This window comes from Phoca vitulina, unplaced genomic scaffold (assembly GCF_004348235.1).
Source record: "Phoca vitulina isolate PV1807 unplaced genomic scaffold, GSC_HSeal_1.0 scaffold7, whole genome shotgun sequence".
Classification (NCBI taxonomy): domain Eukaryota; kingdom Metazoa; phylum Chordata; class Mammalia; order Carnivora; family Phocidae; genus Phoca; species Phoca vitulina.
This window is the reverse complement of record NW_022589710.1, coordinates 47,656,490-47,671,960: the sequence shown is the minus strand read 5'-3', so window position 1 is coordinate 47,671,960 and position 15,471 is coordinate 47,656,490. Positions and strand designations below refer to the sequence as shown.

The 15,471-nt window shown below is 41.0% G+C and overlaps 1 protein-coding gene across 3 annotated transcripts in view; it reads left to right on the top strand.

Moving 5' to 3' along the window:
* Nucleotides 1–15,471, top strand: part of ALKBH1 (alkB homolog 1, histone H2A dioxygenase) — a 33,276-nt gene that overhangs the window by 8,977 nt on the left and 8,828 nt on the right. For all 3 annotated transcript variants that reach the window (XM_032405696.1, XM_032405697.1, XM_032405695.1), the window contains exon 4: nucleotides 14,842–14,932. In XM_032405696.1, coding sequence (XP_032261587.1) covers nucleotides 14,842–14,932 — 91 coding nt within the window. The remainder of the gene's footprint in view (nucleotides 1–14,841; nucleotides 14,933–15,471) is intronic.

Below are 15,471 nucleotides of genomic sequence, written 5' to 3'. Positions count from 1 at the left end.
TGAGTGAAATTAGAGAGCTTAGAGTTTGAGGTTAAACCACCATGTGTTTTCAAGTAATTGATTTTTTTCCTTCTGACAAATGACTGCAGAAGTCCCAGTTGTCATCTTCTAAGATAATTCAGATGAACCTCTTTAATAAATCATCCTGTGAACAATGGTGAGGGGCTTTTTTTGTTTTTTTGTTTTGGTTTTTTTGTCTTGCGAATTAGTAAAAATAAAAAATGTGGTGGTCCTACCTTCTGTTGTCAAGGGTTGGAAGAAAGTGGTGGCATCGAAAATTGATTAGGACACTAGTTCTCCTGTCACTGTGTGATATGTGTTTTGGTTTCCTCATCTGGGAAACGAAGGGATTGGACTGGATAAGCCATTTCAGGTGATTAGATTATGGTTGGAGTCACCTGGACAGTACGTCAGCTCTCACCACTTTCCCAGAGCAGGTCAGAAAGGGAGAGGGTCTGTCATTGAAGAAGATTCCCTAGAGATTCTGATTATTGACCATAATACCCATACTGAGAACTGCTGAGCCAGAGGCCCTCTAAAGATCCTTTGCACTTAACTTTCTAGGTTTCTATGGTCAAGGAAGAAGAAACTTTGCAGTAGGAAATGAAGAAATACTTGAACTTAGAAGGAAAAATAAGTCTGTTCACAAAAGTAGGACACCTCAGTTCTGTTTTGTTCAGAGTTTATTGTGAGTGAATAGCGTAGCTAGAGATTCTTGCACAAGATGACAGTAGTTAGGTGTAAGCAGCTTCATTGCAGCATTGTTCATAATGGGAAAAAATGAGAAACAAGCTAAGTGTCTGTCAGCAAGAGATCAGCTAAATCAAGTAGGACATACCCCAGCAGTAGAATGCAGCCACGATACAGCCATTCAAAAATCTTAAATCCAACTCTTTGCAAATATAGGAGGGCTACCATCATAATAAATAAAATCAATTTTCAGCATCTCCATCACGGCCGCCTTAGTCTGAGCCACCATCATTTACCGCATTAGCCTCCTACCGTGTCTCCTTGTGTCTGTTCTCATGCCTCTTCAGTCTGTTTTCTTTTTTTTACGATTTTATTTATTTGAGAGAGTGCATGCACATGCATGAGCTGGGCGGTGGGGGGCGGCAGACAGAGGGACAAGTAGACTCCCCACTTGGCAGGGAGCCTGATGCAGGGCTCTATCCCAGGGCCCCCATGAGCCAAAGTCAGATGTTTAACTGACCAAGCCATCCAGGCACCCCTCTTCAGTCTGTTTTCTGATTGAGTGTAGAAATCCTGGCACTTCTCTTACAGTTTCTCATCTGCAGTACTGCAGTTCAGTTCTGATGCAGTCATTCAGCATTCAGAGTCGACAAGGACATCACACGTTGAGGGCCTGGTCTCCATGGTCTCCAACCAGGCCAGCCTGACTTAGGACACCAGCCACAAGTTTGGGAGATCCCAAGCTACCCACACTTCTGACCAACTGGTTACAAATTCAGGGGAGTTCCCGTGACCCCCTCAGGTTCATAAGTCACTAGAACAACTCACAGAATTTAAGAAAGAAATTCAAGTATGTAATCATACTTACAATTACAGTTGTATTATAAAGGATGCAAACCAGGACCATCCCAATGAGGAAACATGTAGGGTGATGTCTGGGAGGGTCCTGAAGGCAGAGCTTCCATGGAATCAGGATGTGTCACCTTCCCAGGAAGCTCTCCCAAACCTAGTATTCAGGTTTTTTTTTTGGAGGGCTTCACTACTTAAGCATGATTGATTAAATTATTAGTCACATGATTTTTACCCAGCCCCTGAGGTTTAGCTAGTATCACTTGACTGAAAGCCTCAATCCCTCTAATCACATGATTAGTCTTTCTAGCCTGACAGGCTCACATCCTGAGTCATCTCCTTAGCATATACTTAGCTGTGGTCATCGGGCCCACTGTGAATAACAAAGATACTCCTATTCCTAGATACTAATATTACATTAGTTCGAGGTGTATAACGATTTGGTATCTATATATTGCAAAACGATTATCTTGGGAAGTTAAGTCACCTCACATAGTTATAAATTTTTTTTTTCGTGATGAGAATAAGATTTACTCTTTTAGCAAATACACAATACAGTTTTGTTAACTATAGTCACCATGTTTTACATTAGATTCTCAGAACTTATTTATCTACACCCACCTACCCTCACCTTTGGCAGCTTTCAATCTTTTCTGTTTCTGCAAGTTTAGATTTTTTAGATACCACATACAAGTAAGATCATACAGTGTTTATCTTTCCCTAACATTTCACTTAGCACAATGCCCTTAAGGTTCATGTTATCACAAATGACAGGATTTCCTTTTTTATGGCTGAATAGTATTCATTTATATGTTGTGTATCATGTTTTCTTTATCCATTCATCCACCAATGGACACTCAGGTTGCTTCTTTGTCTTGGCTGTTGCAATTTATGTAAAACAGTGGAGGTTCCTCCAAAAGTTAAAAATAGGATTACCAGGGGCACCTGGGTGGCTCAGTTGGTTAAGCATCTCCCTTCAGCTCAGATCGTAATTTCAGGGTCCTGAGATCAAGCCCCACGTCGGGCTCCCTGCTCAGCAGGGAGTCTGCTTGTCTCTCTCTCTGCCTGCCGCTCCCCCTGCTTGTGCGCTCTGTCTCTGTCAAATAAATAAAATCTTAAAAAAAAAAAAAAAATCCACTGTTATTTAAAAAAAAAAAAAAATAGGATTACCAGAGGATACAGCAATTTCACTTCTGGGTATATATCCAAAGGGGAAAAAAATCAGTGTCTCAAAAAAATATCTGCCTCTCCATGTTCATTGTAACATTATATAGTAAGATTTTTAATGGAAATAGGATTGGAGGACGAGAAGGAGCAGAGACAATCCTTAGTGTAGCTTGGGGATTAATGTTTTTGAAATGCGTGTGGAGTATCCCAGCAAAGATGTCCAGTATGCCTTTGGAAATAGGAAACTGAGCTTAGGAGTGAAGTCAGAGAGAGGGAGATGTGTCAGTTACACATGAAGACCATAGTAAAGCGGGGTGTGCAGCTGGCTCAGTCAGTAGGCAACTCTTGATTTTGGGATCATGAGTTTGAGCCCCACGTTGGGTGTAGAGATCACTTAAATAAATAAAACTTTAAAAAAATGATTGAAAAAACAAGTATCTGTAATAGGATTTTTAAGGCTTTTTATCATAAACAACCTTAGACGTTTTCTGCCCTGAGTACTTTTGCTTTCATAATGATTCACTAAAGTCCCTTGAAGCAAGGAAGAAAAGGAAATTCCAGTGCTTAGTTATGACACTCAAACTACCACTGCACAAAGAGTGGACAGGCAGGACAGTTCATTTCCACCCAGTTAGGGTGCAGTTGAAAGCAGCACTAGAGGACATGATTGCTGAAATACCAGCACTTACATAAAGCACTTATCCATGACAGAAAGTGAGCAAGTTGCTGTGTCGGCACATTCACCAGGGGAGAAGGTGGCCAGCTCACCCGTCCTCCTGCCAGTGCTTGGAGCCACAGCAGGGGCAGGGAGCATAGCGTGTTTTCTGTTTGCAGTGAGAACCAATAATCAGGGTCATACTTGCTTGGAAACATTCTTTTGGATAATTGGATAAAGATTTAAAGTTAGGTGCCAACATATCCCTTGCGTTCTTGGAGTGGATATGGCAGCTCTATTGGCACTGAACCTTCCTGGCCTCCTTTTGGACAAGTCAGGTTTAAAAAGAAAACAGCCCATCCCCCTTATTAATCTGTCAGTATTTCCTGCTTGAAAATCATCTGGGAGTGCATTAAACTTGGTTTTGGCCTTAAACTATTCAGTGTTCAAGACTGAATTTTTTGAAATCTTTGTTACCCAAAGCCCACAGGGACCAGAATAGTCCCTAAGTAGTGCTGAGACAGGAAGTAGCTAGTGTTGGCCAGTCCTACTCTCACGTCTTGAAGGCCAGTCTTAATAATTATTGTTACTTTCCTACCAGAAATTCCATACAAAGAAAAGAATTGAAATTATGTTCACAGAGGGGTGGAATCTTAAACCTACATGGGTCTAACACGTTTTTTGTGTAAACAAAACGTGTGTGTGTATAGAATCATCCTCAAAATGGTGCACTCAATGATCACAACTATTCTTTCACTACACAAGTCTTTAAGCTTTTTTTTTCCTTTTTGTTAGGTGGCCTGGGCTTAATGGTTTTATACCCTTACACCGGTCCCCCTCAATAATACAAGGCAAAGCCCAAAGCCTTCCTCATAGTGATACAATTAAGGTAGAAAAGAGATGTTCTTTTGGTTTTCTAAAAAAGGAACAAATTTTAAAAGGTGTAATATAGGATGATTCTATTCATGCTTGATTATTACTATGATTTTGATGATTTTATTGTTAAAACCTGTTAATTCTAATAGTGTATGCCCCATTCTTAACGACTGAGCCACCCAGGCGCCCCAGTGTATGCCCCATTCTTAAGGAACATTAGACTGACTCTTGATGGAAAAGCAGCTTGGTGATACTATATCGAATGTCTAAAATAGCATTGCTTTCTGAATTATTTTTATTTATTTATTTATTATTTTAGAGAGGGTGGTGGAGGGGAGAGGCAGAGGGCGAGGGAGAGAAAGAATCTCAAGCAGGCTCCATCCTTAGTGTGGAGTCTGGCATGGGGCTTGATCTCACAACGCTGAGATCATGACCTGAACCGAAATCAAGAGCAACTCCTTAACTGACTGAGCCACCCAGGTGCGCCCTGAATTCTTTTTAGAGCCTCGTTGTTACCTTTATTTGTTTAGATCGATCTAATTTTGATTTAATAGTATGAGTTCTCCATCAAGAATAAAATAATCCTTTATTGATCTAGAAAGATGGAAGGTATTTTGTTTTGTTTTTTAATTTTGGCTAGAATAGTGTTTTTCAAAGTGTGGTCCCTCATTCAGCATCCCCATCTCTGTGGGGCTTATTAGAAATGCAGGTTCTGGATTGAGGGAGCAAGATGGCAGAGGAGTAGGAGACCTGGATTTCGTCTCCTCTCAGGAATTCAGCTGGATAGGGATTAAACCATTCTGAACACCTACAAACTCAACAGGAGATCGAAGAAAAGAATAGCAAGAACTCTCTGAACAGAAAAGCGACCACTTTCTGGAAGGTAGGACGTGCGGAGAAGTGAATCCGAGGCGATATTCAGGAGGATAGGTGGCGGGGGAGGGGCCTCCATCAGCCGCTTCTGGCAAGTGATTGAGCAGCGGAGCACAAAATCGGAACTTTTAGAAGTCTGCTCCACTGAGGGACATCACTCCGGTGGCTAAGTGGGGGGTGGAACCCTCGTGGGACAGTGTGGTCTCAGGACCCTCGGGGTCACAGAAAGACCGGGGGTGCCTGAGTGTGGCAGAGCTCCCAGGTATCGGAGCGGGGAAGCCAGCTGCAGAGACGGAGCCGAGGCGCGGGCTCTCAGCTCGGGGTTGTCATAAACCGTGATCCGCGGCACAGTCGGGCCACTGCTCCTCCAGCAGGGACCCAACAAGCGGCAGATCCGGGGAGACTCCCCTTCTTCCCCCCGGGAGGAGAGGTGTGGAAGCGCACCGCAGGGATCTGCTGGGTTTGGAGACTCCACCCAGGGTCGGGTACCAGAGATAGAAACGCTCGGTCACAGGCCGGGTGAGCACGGAGTGCGGCCGGAGACCGGGGAGACAGGAGTGACTGACGGCTTTCCTCTGGGGGCTCACTGAGGAGCGGGGCCCGAGTTCTCGGCTCCTCCGGGAAGGAGATTGGGAGGCCGCCATTTTCACTCTCTGCCTCCAAAGCTGTACGGAAAGCTTGCAGGGAACAAAAGCTCCAGAGAGCAAACCCGAGCAGATTACTTAGCCCGGACCGGGCAAGGGCGGGGCAATTCCGCCTCCGGCAAAGACATTTGGGAACCACGGCAACAGGCCCCTCCCCCAGAAGATCAGCGAGAACAGCCAGCCAAGACCAAGTTTACCAATCAATGAGAACGGCAGAACTCCAGCGCTAGGGGAATCATGCACATAGAATTCATGGCTTTTTTACCATGATTCTTTAGTCTTTCAAAGTTAATTTTTTTTTAACTGTCTTTTTTTCTTTTTTTTTTTTTAATTTTTCTTTTTCCCTTTTTCAACCAACATCTTATCAATCCCTTTTTTAAAAAACATTTTTATTTTTCATTTTTAGAGTCATATTCTATCCCTTCATAGTAGTCACCCGTATTTTTGGCATATATATATAAGTTGTTCTCTCTTTAAAATTTTGAGATACCTTCTTCTAACAGATCAAAATAATGCTAAATCTCTAGTGTATGGTTTTTTTCTACTCCCCTGCCTGATCACATTCTCTCCCTTTTTTGTTTTTTAAATCCTCTTTTCTTTTTTCAAACAACTTCTTATCAATTCCTTTTATAAAATTTTTTATAATTTCCATCTTTACAGTCATATTCCATCCCTTCATCATATCAACCCTTATTTTTGTACATATATAAGTTTTTCTTTCTTTAAAATTTTGAGAGGGACTTTCTTTTAACAGACCAAAATACACCCAAAATCTAGTGTGTGGCACTGATCTATAATCCAGCCTGATCATATTTGATCACATTCTGTTTTTGTTTTGTTTTGTTTTGTTCTGCTTTTGTTTGTTTTTATCTTTATCTTTTTCTTTTTTCTTTTTTTCTTTCCTTTTCTTTTTTCTGTCTTTCCCTTTCTTTTCCCACTGCTTCAGGTCTTTTCTGATTTGTTTAGAGTATATTTTCTGGGGACGTTGTTACCCTTCTAGCATTTTGTTCTCTCATTAATCTATTCTCCTCTGCACAAAATGACAAGACGGAAAAAATCACCTCAACAAAAAGAACAAGAGGTAGTACCGACTGCCAGGGACCTACTCAATACGGACATTAGTACAATGTCAGATCTAGAGTTCAGAATCATCACTTTAAAGATACTAGCTGGGCTTGAAGAAAGCATGGAAGTTATTAGAGAAACCCTTTCTGGAGAAGTAAAAGAACTAAAATCTAACCAAGTAGAAATCAAAAAGGCTATTAATGAGGTGCAATCAAATATGGGGGCGCTAACTGGTAGGATAAATGAGGCAGAAGAGAGAATCAGTGATATAGAAGACCAAATGATGGAAAATAAAGAAGCTGAGAAAAAGAGAGATAACTACTGGATCACAAGGGCAGAATTCGAGAGATAAGCGATACCATAAGACGAAAAAACATTAGAATAATTGGGATCCCAGAAGAAGAAGAAAGAGAGAGAGGGGCAGAAGGTATAACGGAGCAAATTATAGAGAGAACTTCCCTAATTTGGGGAAGGAAACAGGCATCAAAATCCAGGAAGCACAGAGAACCCCTCTCAAAATCAGTAAAAATAGGTCAACACCCCGACATCTAATAGTAAAACTTACGAGTCTCAGAGACAAAGAGAAAATCCTGAAAGCAGCTTGGGAGAAGAGATATGTAACCTACAATGGTAGAAACATTAGATTGGCAACAGACCTATTCACAGAGACCTGGCAGGCCAGAAAGGACTGGCAGGATATATTCAGAGCACTAAATGAGAAAAATATGCAGCCAAGAATACTATATCCAGCTAGGCTGTCATTGAAAATAGAAGGAGAGATAAAAAGCTTCCAGGACAAACAAAAATTAAAGGAATTTGCAAACATGAAACCAGCCCTACAAGAAATATCGAAAGGGGTCCTCTAAGCAAACAGAGAACCTAAAAGTAACATAGACCAGAAAGGAACAGAGACAATACACAGTAACAGTCACCTTACAGGCAATACAGTGGCACTAAATTCATATCTTTTAGTAGTTACCCTGAATGTAAATGGGCTAAATGCCCCAATCAAAAGACACAGGGTATCAGACTGGATTAAAAAAAACAAGACCCATCGATATGCTGTCTGCAAGAGACTCATTTTAGACCAAAGACACCTCCAGATTGAAAGTGAGGCGGTGGAAAACCATTTACCATGCTAATGGACACCAAAAGAAAGCTGGGGTGGCCATCCTTATATCAGACAAATTAGATTTTAAACCAAAGACTGTATTAAGAGATGAGGAAGGACACTATATCCTACTTAAAGGGTCTATCCAACAAGAAGATCTAACAATTGTAAATATCTATGCCCCTAACATGGGAGCAGCCAATTATATAAGCCAATTAATAACAAAAGCAAAGAAACACATTGACAACAATACAATAATAGTGGGGGACTTTAACACCCCCCTCACTGAAATGGACGGATCGTCTAAGCAAAAGATAACAAGGAAATAAAGACTTTAAATGACACACTGGAACAAATGGACTTCACAGACATATTCAGAACATTCCATCCCAAAGCAACGGAATACACATTCTTCTCTAGTGCCCATGGAACATTCTCCAGAATAGATCACATCCTAGGTCATAAATCAGGTCTCAACCAGTACCAAAAGATTGGGATCATTCCCTGCCTATTTTCAGACCACAATGGTTTGAAACTAGAACTCAATCACAAGAGGAAAGTCGGAAAGAACTCAAATACATGGAGGCTAAAGAGCATCCTACTGAAGAATGAATGGGTCAACCAGGAAATTAAAGAAGAATTAAAAAAATTCATGGAAACCAATGAAAATGAAAACACAACTATTCAAAATCTTTGGGATACAGCAAAGGCAGTCCTAAGAGGAAAGTATATAGCAATACAAGCCTTTCTCAAGAAACAAGAAAGGTCTCAAGTACACAACCTAACCCTACACCTAAAGGAGCTGGAGAAAGAACAGCAAATAAAGCCTAAACCCAGCAGGAGAAGAGAAATAATAAAGATCAGAGCAGAAATCAATGAAATAGAAACCAAAAGAACAGTAGAACAGATCAACGAAACTAGGAGCTGGTTCTTTGAAAGAATTAACAAGATTGATAAGCCCCTGGCCAGACTTATCAAAAAGAAAAGAGAAAGGACCCAAATCAACAAAATCATGAATGAAAGAGGAGAGATCACAACCAACACCAAAGAAATACAAACAATTATAAGAACATATTATGAGCAACTCTATGCCAACAAATTAGATAACCTGGAAGTAATGGATGCATTCCTAGAGATGTATCAACTACCAAAACTGAAACAGGAAGAAATAGAACACCTGAACAGACCTATAACCACTAAGGAAATAGAAGCAGTCATCAAAAATCTCCCAAAACACAAAAGCCCAGGGCCAGATGGCTTCCCAGGGGAATTCTACCAAACATTTCAAGAAGAATTAATACCTATTCTTCTGAAACTGTTCCAAAAAATAGAAATGGAAGGAAAACTTCCAAACTCATTTTATGAGGCCAGCATTACCTTGATCCCAAAACCAGACAAAGACCCCATCAAAAAGGAGAATTACAGACCAATATCCCTGATGAACATGGATGCAAAAATTCTCACCAAAATACTAGCCAATAGGATCCAACAGTACATTAAAAGGATTATTCACCACGACCAAGTGGGATTTATCCCTGGCTGCAAGGTTGGTTCAACATCCACAAATCAATCAACGTGATACAATACATTAACAAAAGAAAGAACAAGAATCATATGATCCTCTCAATAGATGCAGAAAAAGCATGTGACAAAGTACAGCATCCTTTCTTGATCAAAACTGTTCAGAGTATAGGCATAGAGGGTACATAGCTCAATATCATAAAAGCCATCTATGAAAAACCTAAGCGAATATCATTCTCAATGGGGAAAACCTGAGAGCTTTCCCCCTAAGGTCAGGAACGCGACAGGGATGTCCACTATCACCACTGCTATTCAACATAGTATTGGAAGCCCTAGCCACAGCAATCAGACAACAAAAAGAAATAAAAGGCATCCAAATCGGCAAAGAAGAAGTCAAAGTCTCACTCTTTGCAGATGATATGATACTTTATGTGGAAAACCCCAAAGACTCCACCCCAAAACTGCTAGAACTCATACAGGAATTCAGTAAAGTGGCAGGATATAAAATCAATGCACAGAAGTCAGTGGCATTCCTATGCACCAACAACAAGACAGAAGGAAGAGAAATTAAGGAGTCGATCCCATATACAATTGCACCCAAAACCATAAGATACCTAGGAATAAATCTAACCAAAGAGGCAAAGGATCTGTACTCAGAAAACTATAAAATACTCATGAAAGAAATTGAGGAAGACACAAAGAAATGGAAAAACGTTCCATGCTCACGGATTGGAAGAACAAATATTGTGAAGATGGCAATGCTACCTAGAGCAATCTACACATTCAATGCAATCCCCATCAAAATACCATCCACTTTTTTCAAAGAAATGGAACAAATAATCCTAAAATTTGTATGGAGCCAGAAAAGACCCTGCATAGCCAGAGGAATGTTGAAAAAGAAAAGCAAAGCTGGCGGCATCACAATTCCAGACTTCCAGCTCCATTACAAAGCTATCATCATCAAGACAATATGGTAATGGCACAAAAACAGGCACATAGATCAATGGAACAGAATAGAGAGCCCAGAAATGGATCCTCAACTCTATGGTCAACTAATCTTTGACAAAGCAGGAAAGAATGTCCAATGGAAAAAAGACAGTCTCTTCAACAAATGGTGTTGGGAAAATTGGATAGCCACATGCAGAAGAATGAAACTAGACCATTTCCTTACACCACACACAAAAATAGACTCCAAATGGTTGAAAGACCTCAATGTGAGACAGGAGTCCATCAAAATCCTAAAGGAGAACACAGGCAGCAACCTCTTCGACCTCAGCCGCAGCAGCTTCTTCCTAGAAACATCACCAAAGGCAAGGGAAGCAAGGGCAAAAATGAACTATTGGGACTTCATCAAGATAAAAAGCTTTTGCATAGCAAAGGAAACAGTCAACAAAACCAAAAGACAACCAACAGAATGGGAGAAGATATTTGCAAATGACATATCAGATAAAGGGCTAGTATCCAAAATCTATAAAGAACTTATCAAACTCAACACCCAAAGAACAAAGAATCCAATCAAGAAATGGGCAGAAGACATGAACAGACATTTTTCCAAAGAAGACATCCAAATGGCCAACAGACACATGAAAAAGTGCTCAACATCGCTTGGCATCAGGGAAATCCAAATCAAACCCTCAATGAGATACCACCTCACACCAGTCAGAATGGCTAAAATTAACAAGTCAGGAAATGACAGATGTTGGCGGGGATGCGGAGAAAGGGGAACCCTCCTACAGTGTTGGTGGGAATGCAAGCTGGTGCAGCCACTCTGGAAAGCAGTATGGAGGTTCCTCAAAAAGTTGAAAATAGAGCTACCATATGATCCAGCAATTGCACTACTGGGTATTTACCCCAAAGATACAAAAGTAGGGATCCAAAAGGATACGTGCACCCCGATGTTTATAGCAGCAATGTCCACAATAGCCAAACTGTGGAAAGAGCCAAGATGTCCATCGATGGATGAATGGATAAAGAAGAAGTGGTATATATATACAATGGAATATTATGCAGCCATCAAAAGGAATGAGATCTTGCCATTTGCAACGACGTGGATGGAACTGGAGGGTATTATGCTGAGCGAAATAAGTCAAACAGAGAAAGACATGTATCATATGACCTCACTGATATGAGGAATTCTTAATCTCAGGAAACAAACTGAGGGTTGCTGGAGTGGGGGGTGGGGTGGGAGGGATGGGGTGACTGGGTGATAGACACTGGGGAGGGTATGTGCTCTGGTAAGCGCTGTGAATTGTGCAAGACTGTTGAATCTCAGATCTGTACCTCTGAAACAAATAATGCAATATATGTTAAGAAACAAAAAAGAAGAAGAAGAAGGTAGCAGGAGGGGAAGAATGAAGGGGGGGAAATCGGAGGGGTAGACGAACCATGAGAGACGATGGACTCTGAAAAACAAACTGAGGGTTCTAGAGGGGAGGGGGGTGGGAGGATGGGTTAGCCTGGTGATGGGTATTGAGGAGGGCACATTCTGCATGGAGCACTGGGTGTTATGCACAAACAATGAATCATGGAACACTACATCTAAAACTAATGATGTAATGTATGGGGATTAACATAACAATAAAAAATTTTTAAAAAAAGAAATGCAGGTTCTTAGGCTCTGTCCTAGACCTGCTGAATCAGAATTTATATGCCTGTGCCCAGCCATTTGAGTTTTAACAAGCCCTCTAGGTGATTCTCCTGACCATTAAAATTTGGAAACCACTTGGCAGAAACTAAGTGGGGTATGCACTATTAACCACAGTATTCACATGAATCCAGAAATGAGAGGTCATTCTTATTTTCTATCCCAAGGCTACTAAAATAGCTTATGTTCTCCAGAGGGGATCATCAGGGAGTTCTTTTTCATCTGTATCTTTAGCTGAAGAAACTGGTAGAACTCAGGTTGTGTTAGTAACTATGCATTCCTTTTTTTTTTTTTTTTTTTTTTTTTTTTTCTAGTTTTTAGTTTTTACACATAGAAAATGTAAATAATTAGTGGTAGTTCTACATGGTAACTGTTCACATCAGCTAGTTGCAGTCACTGGCCACGCATATATATTGTTTCCCCTGAACTGCTAATCATTATCTGTCTTCTCTTGTGCCAGGTGTCCCCAAGACCATACCCAATTTTGGTGACTCACCAGGAGGGCTCAGCACATAGCTGTCTTCATGGATAAGATTTATTCCAGTTCAAAGAATGCAAAGCAAAATCAGTGAAGGGAGAAGACACATTGAGTAAAGTCCTGGGAAAACCATGCTCAAGCTTCCAGGGTTTTCTCCCAGTGAAGTCACACAAGGTGTACTTAATTCCCCAATAACGAGTTGTGACAACATGTTGAAATGTTGTCTACCAGGGAAGCTTAGTGCCCAGGTTCTTACTAGGGGCTGGTCCCATAGTCTCTGTGACACAAACCAAATTCCAGACTCCCAGAAGGAAGGCAGCTGTTTAACATAAACCATAATGTTTTGCATAAAAAGTTGAGGCACAGTGAACAGCAGTTCTGGGAATGGTGTGAACCTCCCCAGATTCCAAGTTCTAGATGCCTGCCAACAGCCAACCTTGCAAGCAGGCCTTTCAGAGGATAGCAGTCAGATCTGCTTTGCCTCTTTTCTGCACTGCTCTCCTAGGTAAATCGGTGTTTGTTCCATTCCTTTTAGCTACTGGTCTTGATGGATATCTGTGTCATGATGTCCTTAGAATGTAAACTTCGTGAGGACAGATAGCATCTATTCTGTAAACTCTGTCAGTCAAGACGAGTGCCACTTACAGTGTGAGCCTCTAATAAAACCTTTGCTTCTGCTCATGTGGTATGCCGGTATTGACCACTGCTCCACTCTCTGTTTAAATGCTGGCCATTCTTCAATGCCACGTTCAACTCCCAACTCTGCCATGAGGCCTTAACTGATTAGACAGCTAACTTTGAGCTCTCCTTTTTCTTAATTCCAGTGGTCCTCAAAGTCTTGTGCTATTCAGTTTAGTACAGATTTTATACTGCCTTTAATTTTCCCTTCATTTTTTCTTCTACTTATCTGTCATCTCCTGTCAAAATATGAAGTCCTTAAAGCAGTCTAATCTTTTCTTTTTTAAACAGCAGTGGTTCTTGGACCAAAAAAATTTGTTCAATTGCTGATGTAATAAATTACATAGGAAAAACAAACCCTAAAATTATTAGGCCTAGCATTCTTGTATTTTTAGATATTTAGAGGTAAATCAAAAAAGCTTCTTCCTCCTTAGAAAAAGAGTAGTTAATCCCATAGATTTGATCAGACAGGATGTAATTGCAGAAAGGGCACCTCTCTGTTTTACAGAAGCCTCCTGTGTTTAAACAAGGGGATGTCAGAAACCAAATCAATTACAGTGGCCCTTAATTGTTAGCTAAGCCTCAATTATCTAAGCTATGTTAGACAGGGTTGAAGAAGTCATGTTAAACCAGTTATTTTTTATTGTAAACAATGTATATTTTGCCAGACTTGTTCCCCCAACCTATAATTCTGGGAAGCCACCATCATTATAAACGTAGTGATAGCTATGATTAATCATACGTCACTTTCAGCAAACCAAATGGAACATGTTCTATTAGCCAAATTTTCAATTACCCATAGTGCCCTTGGTCCCATTTCCAAGGGACAGGTAGAGACATTTCTGTGTTGTTCTTGTTTTATCATTATTGAGATGCTGGAGACTTGCCATTTAAAATTGATCCCATTCAGCAGAGGGTTTAGAACCAAGGGCTAAAAGTTAGAAGTGCTAACATGGGGGTGCCTGGGTGGCTTAGTTGGTTAAGCGTCTGCCTTTGGCTCAGGTCATGATCGTGGAGTCCCAGGATCCAGCCCCACATTGGGCTCCCTGCTCGGTGGGGAGTCTGCTTCTCCTTCTCCCTCGGCCCCTCCCCCTGCTTGTGCTTTGTCTCTCTGACAAATAAATAAATAAAATCTTTAAAAAATAATAATATAAAATTGATCCTGTTCAGCAGAGGATTTAGAACCAAGGACTAAAAATTAGAAATGCTAACATGGGGGCATCTGGGTGGCTCAGTCAGTTGAGTGTCCGACTTGATGTCGTCTTAGGTCATGATCTGAGGGTCCTGAGATCGAGCCCTGGGTCCAGCTCCCCACTTAGCAGGGAGTCTGCTTGGGATTCTTTCCCTCGGCCCCTCCCCCCAGCACGCACGCACGCACGCACACTCTCTCACTGTCAAATGAATAAATCTTAAAAAAGAAATGCTAACATGTTTTTTGGTGTTATTGTATTTTGGTCAACTCATTTGTTCTCACTTCTATCAAGATCTTTGCTAACAACTTATACCAAGGAATACCAAATTCCATGCATGCAAAGGGCTGTTGTTGCCATTTGAGGTGAATAAATCCTCTTTTGTCCCCAATCTTCACAGGTACAAAGAAGCAAATAAACGGAGACCCCGAAGTTTACTAGAGAAGTTGCGCTGGGTGACCCTAGGCTACCATTATAACTGGGACAGTAAGGTATGCAAATTTCCTTGCAAATTCCATTGTCTTCGCTTTTACACTCCTTGGGCTCAGTAGTTGGATGTCTTCCTGGCCAAGCTTGTAAAGTGTCAGATTATCCATTTGTGGAAGGATCTCTTTCTTTTATCTCTTAAAATCCTCTCGATAACAGTGTCTCAAGAGGAATGAATAATTTCTCCCAAGAGAAAATTTCTTCATATGCCCTTAGGTTATATTGTTCATCAGAAGTCATTGGTGCTTTCTCTAAGTATGTTTCAGGGGTACAGATTTTTCTTTACTGCATTCAAGAGCAATTCTCAATTAAAACCTTTATTTCCATTATTGTTTAGTGTCTGTTGAGCTTGTATTTTCTTTTTTTTTTTTTAAGATTTTATTTATTTATTTATTTGACAGAGAGAGATCACAAGTAGACAGGCAGGCAGAGGGAGAGGGAGAAGCAGGCTCCCTGCTGAGCACGGAGCCCGCTGCGGGGCTCAATCCCAGGTCGCTGGGATCATGACCTGAGCCAAAGGCAACGCTTAACTGACTGAGCCACC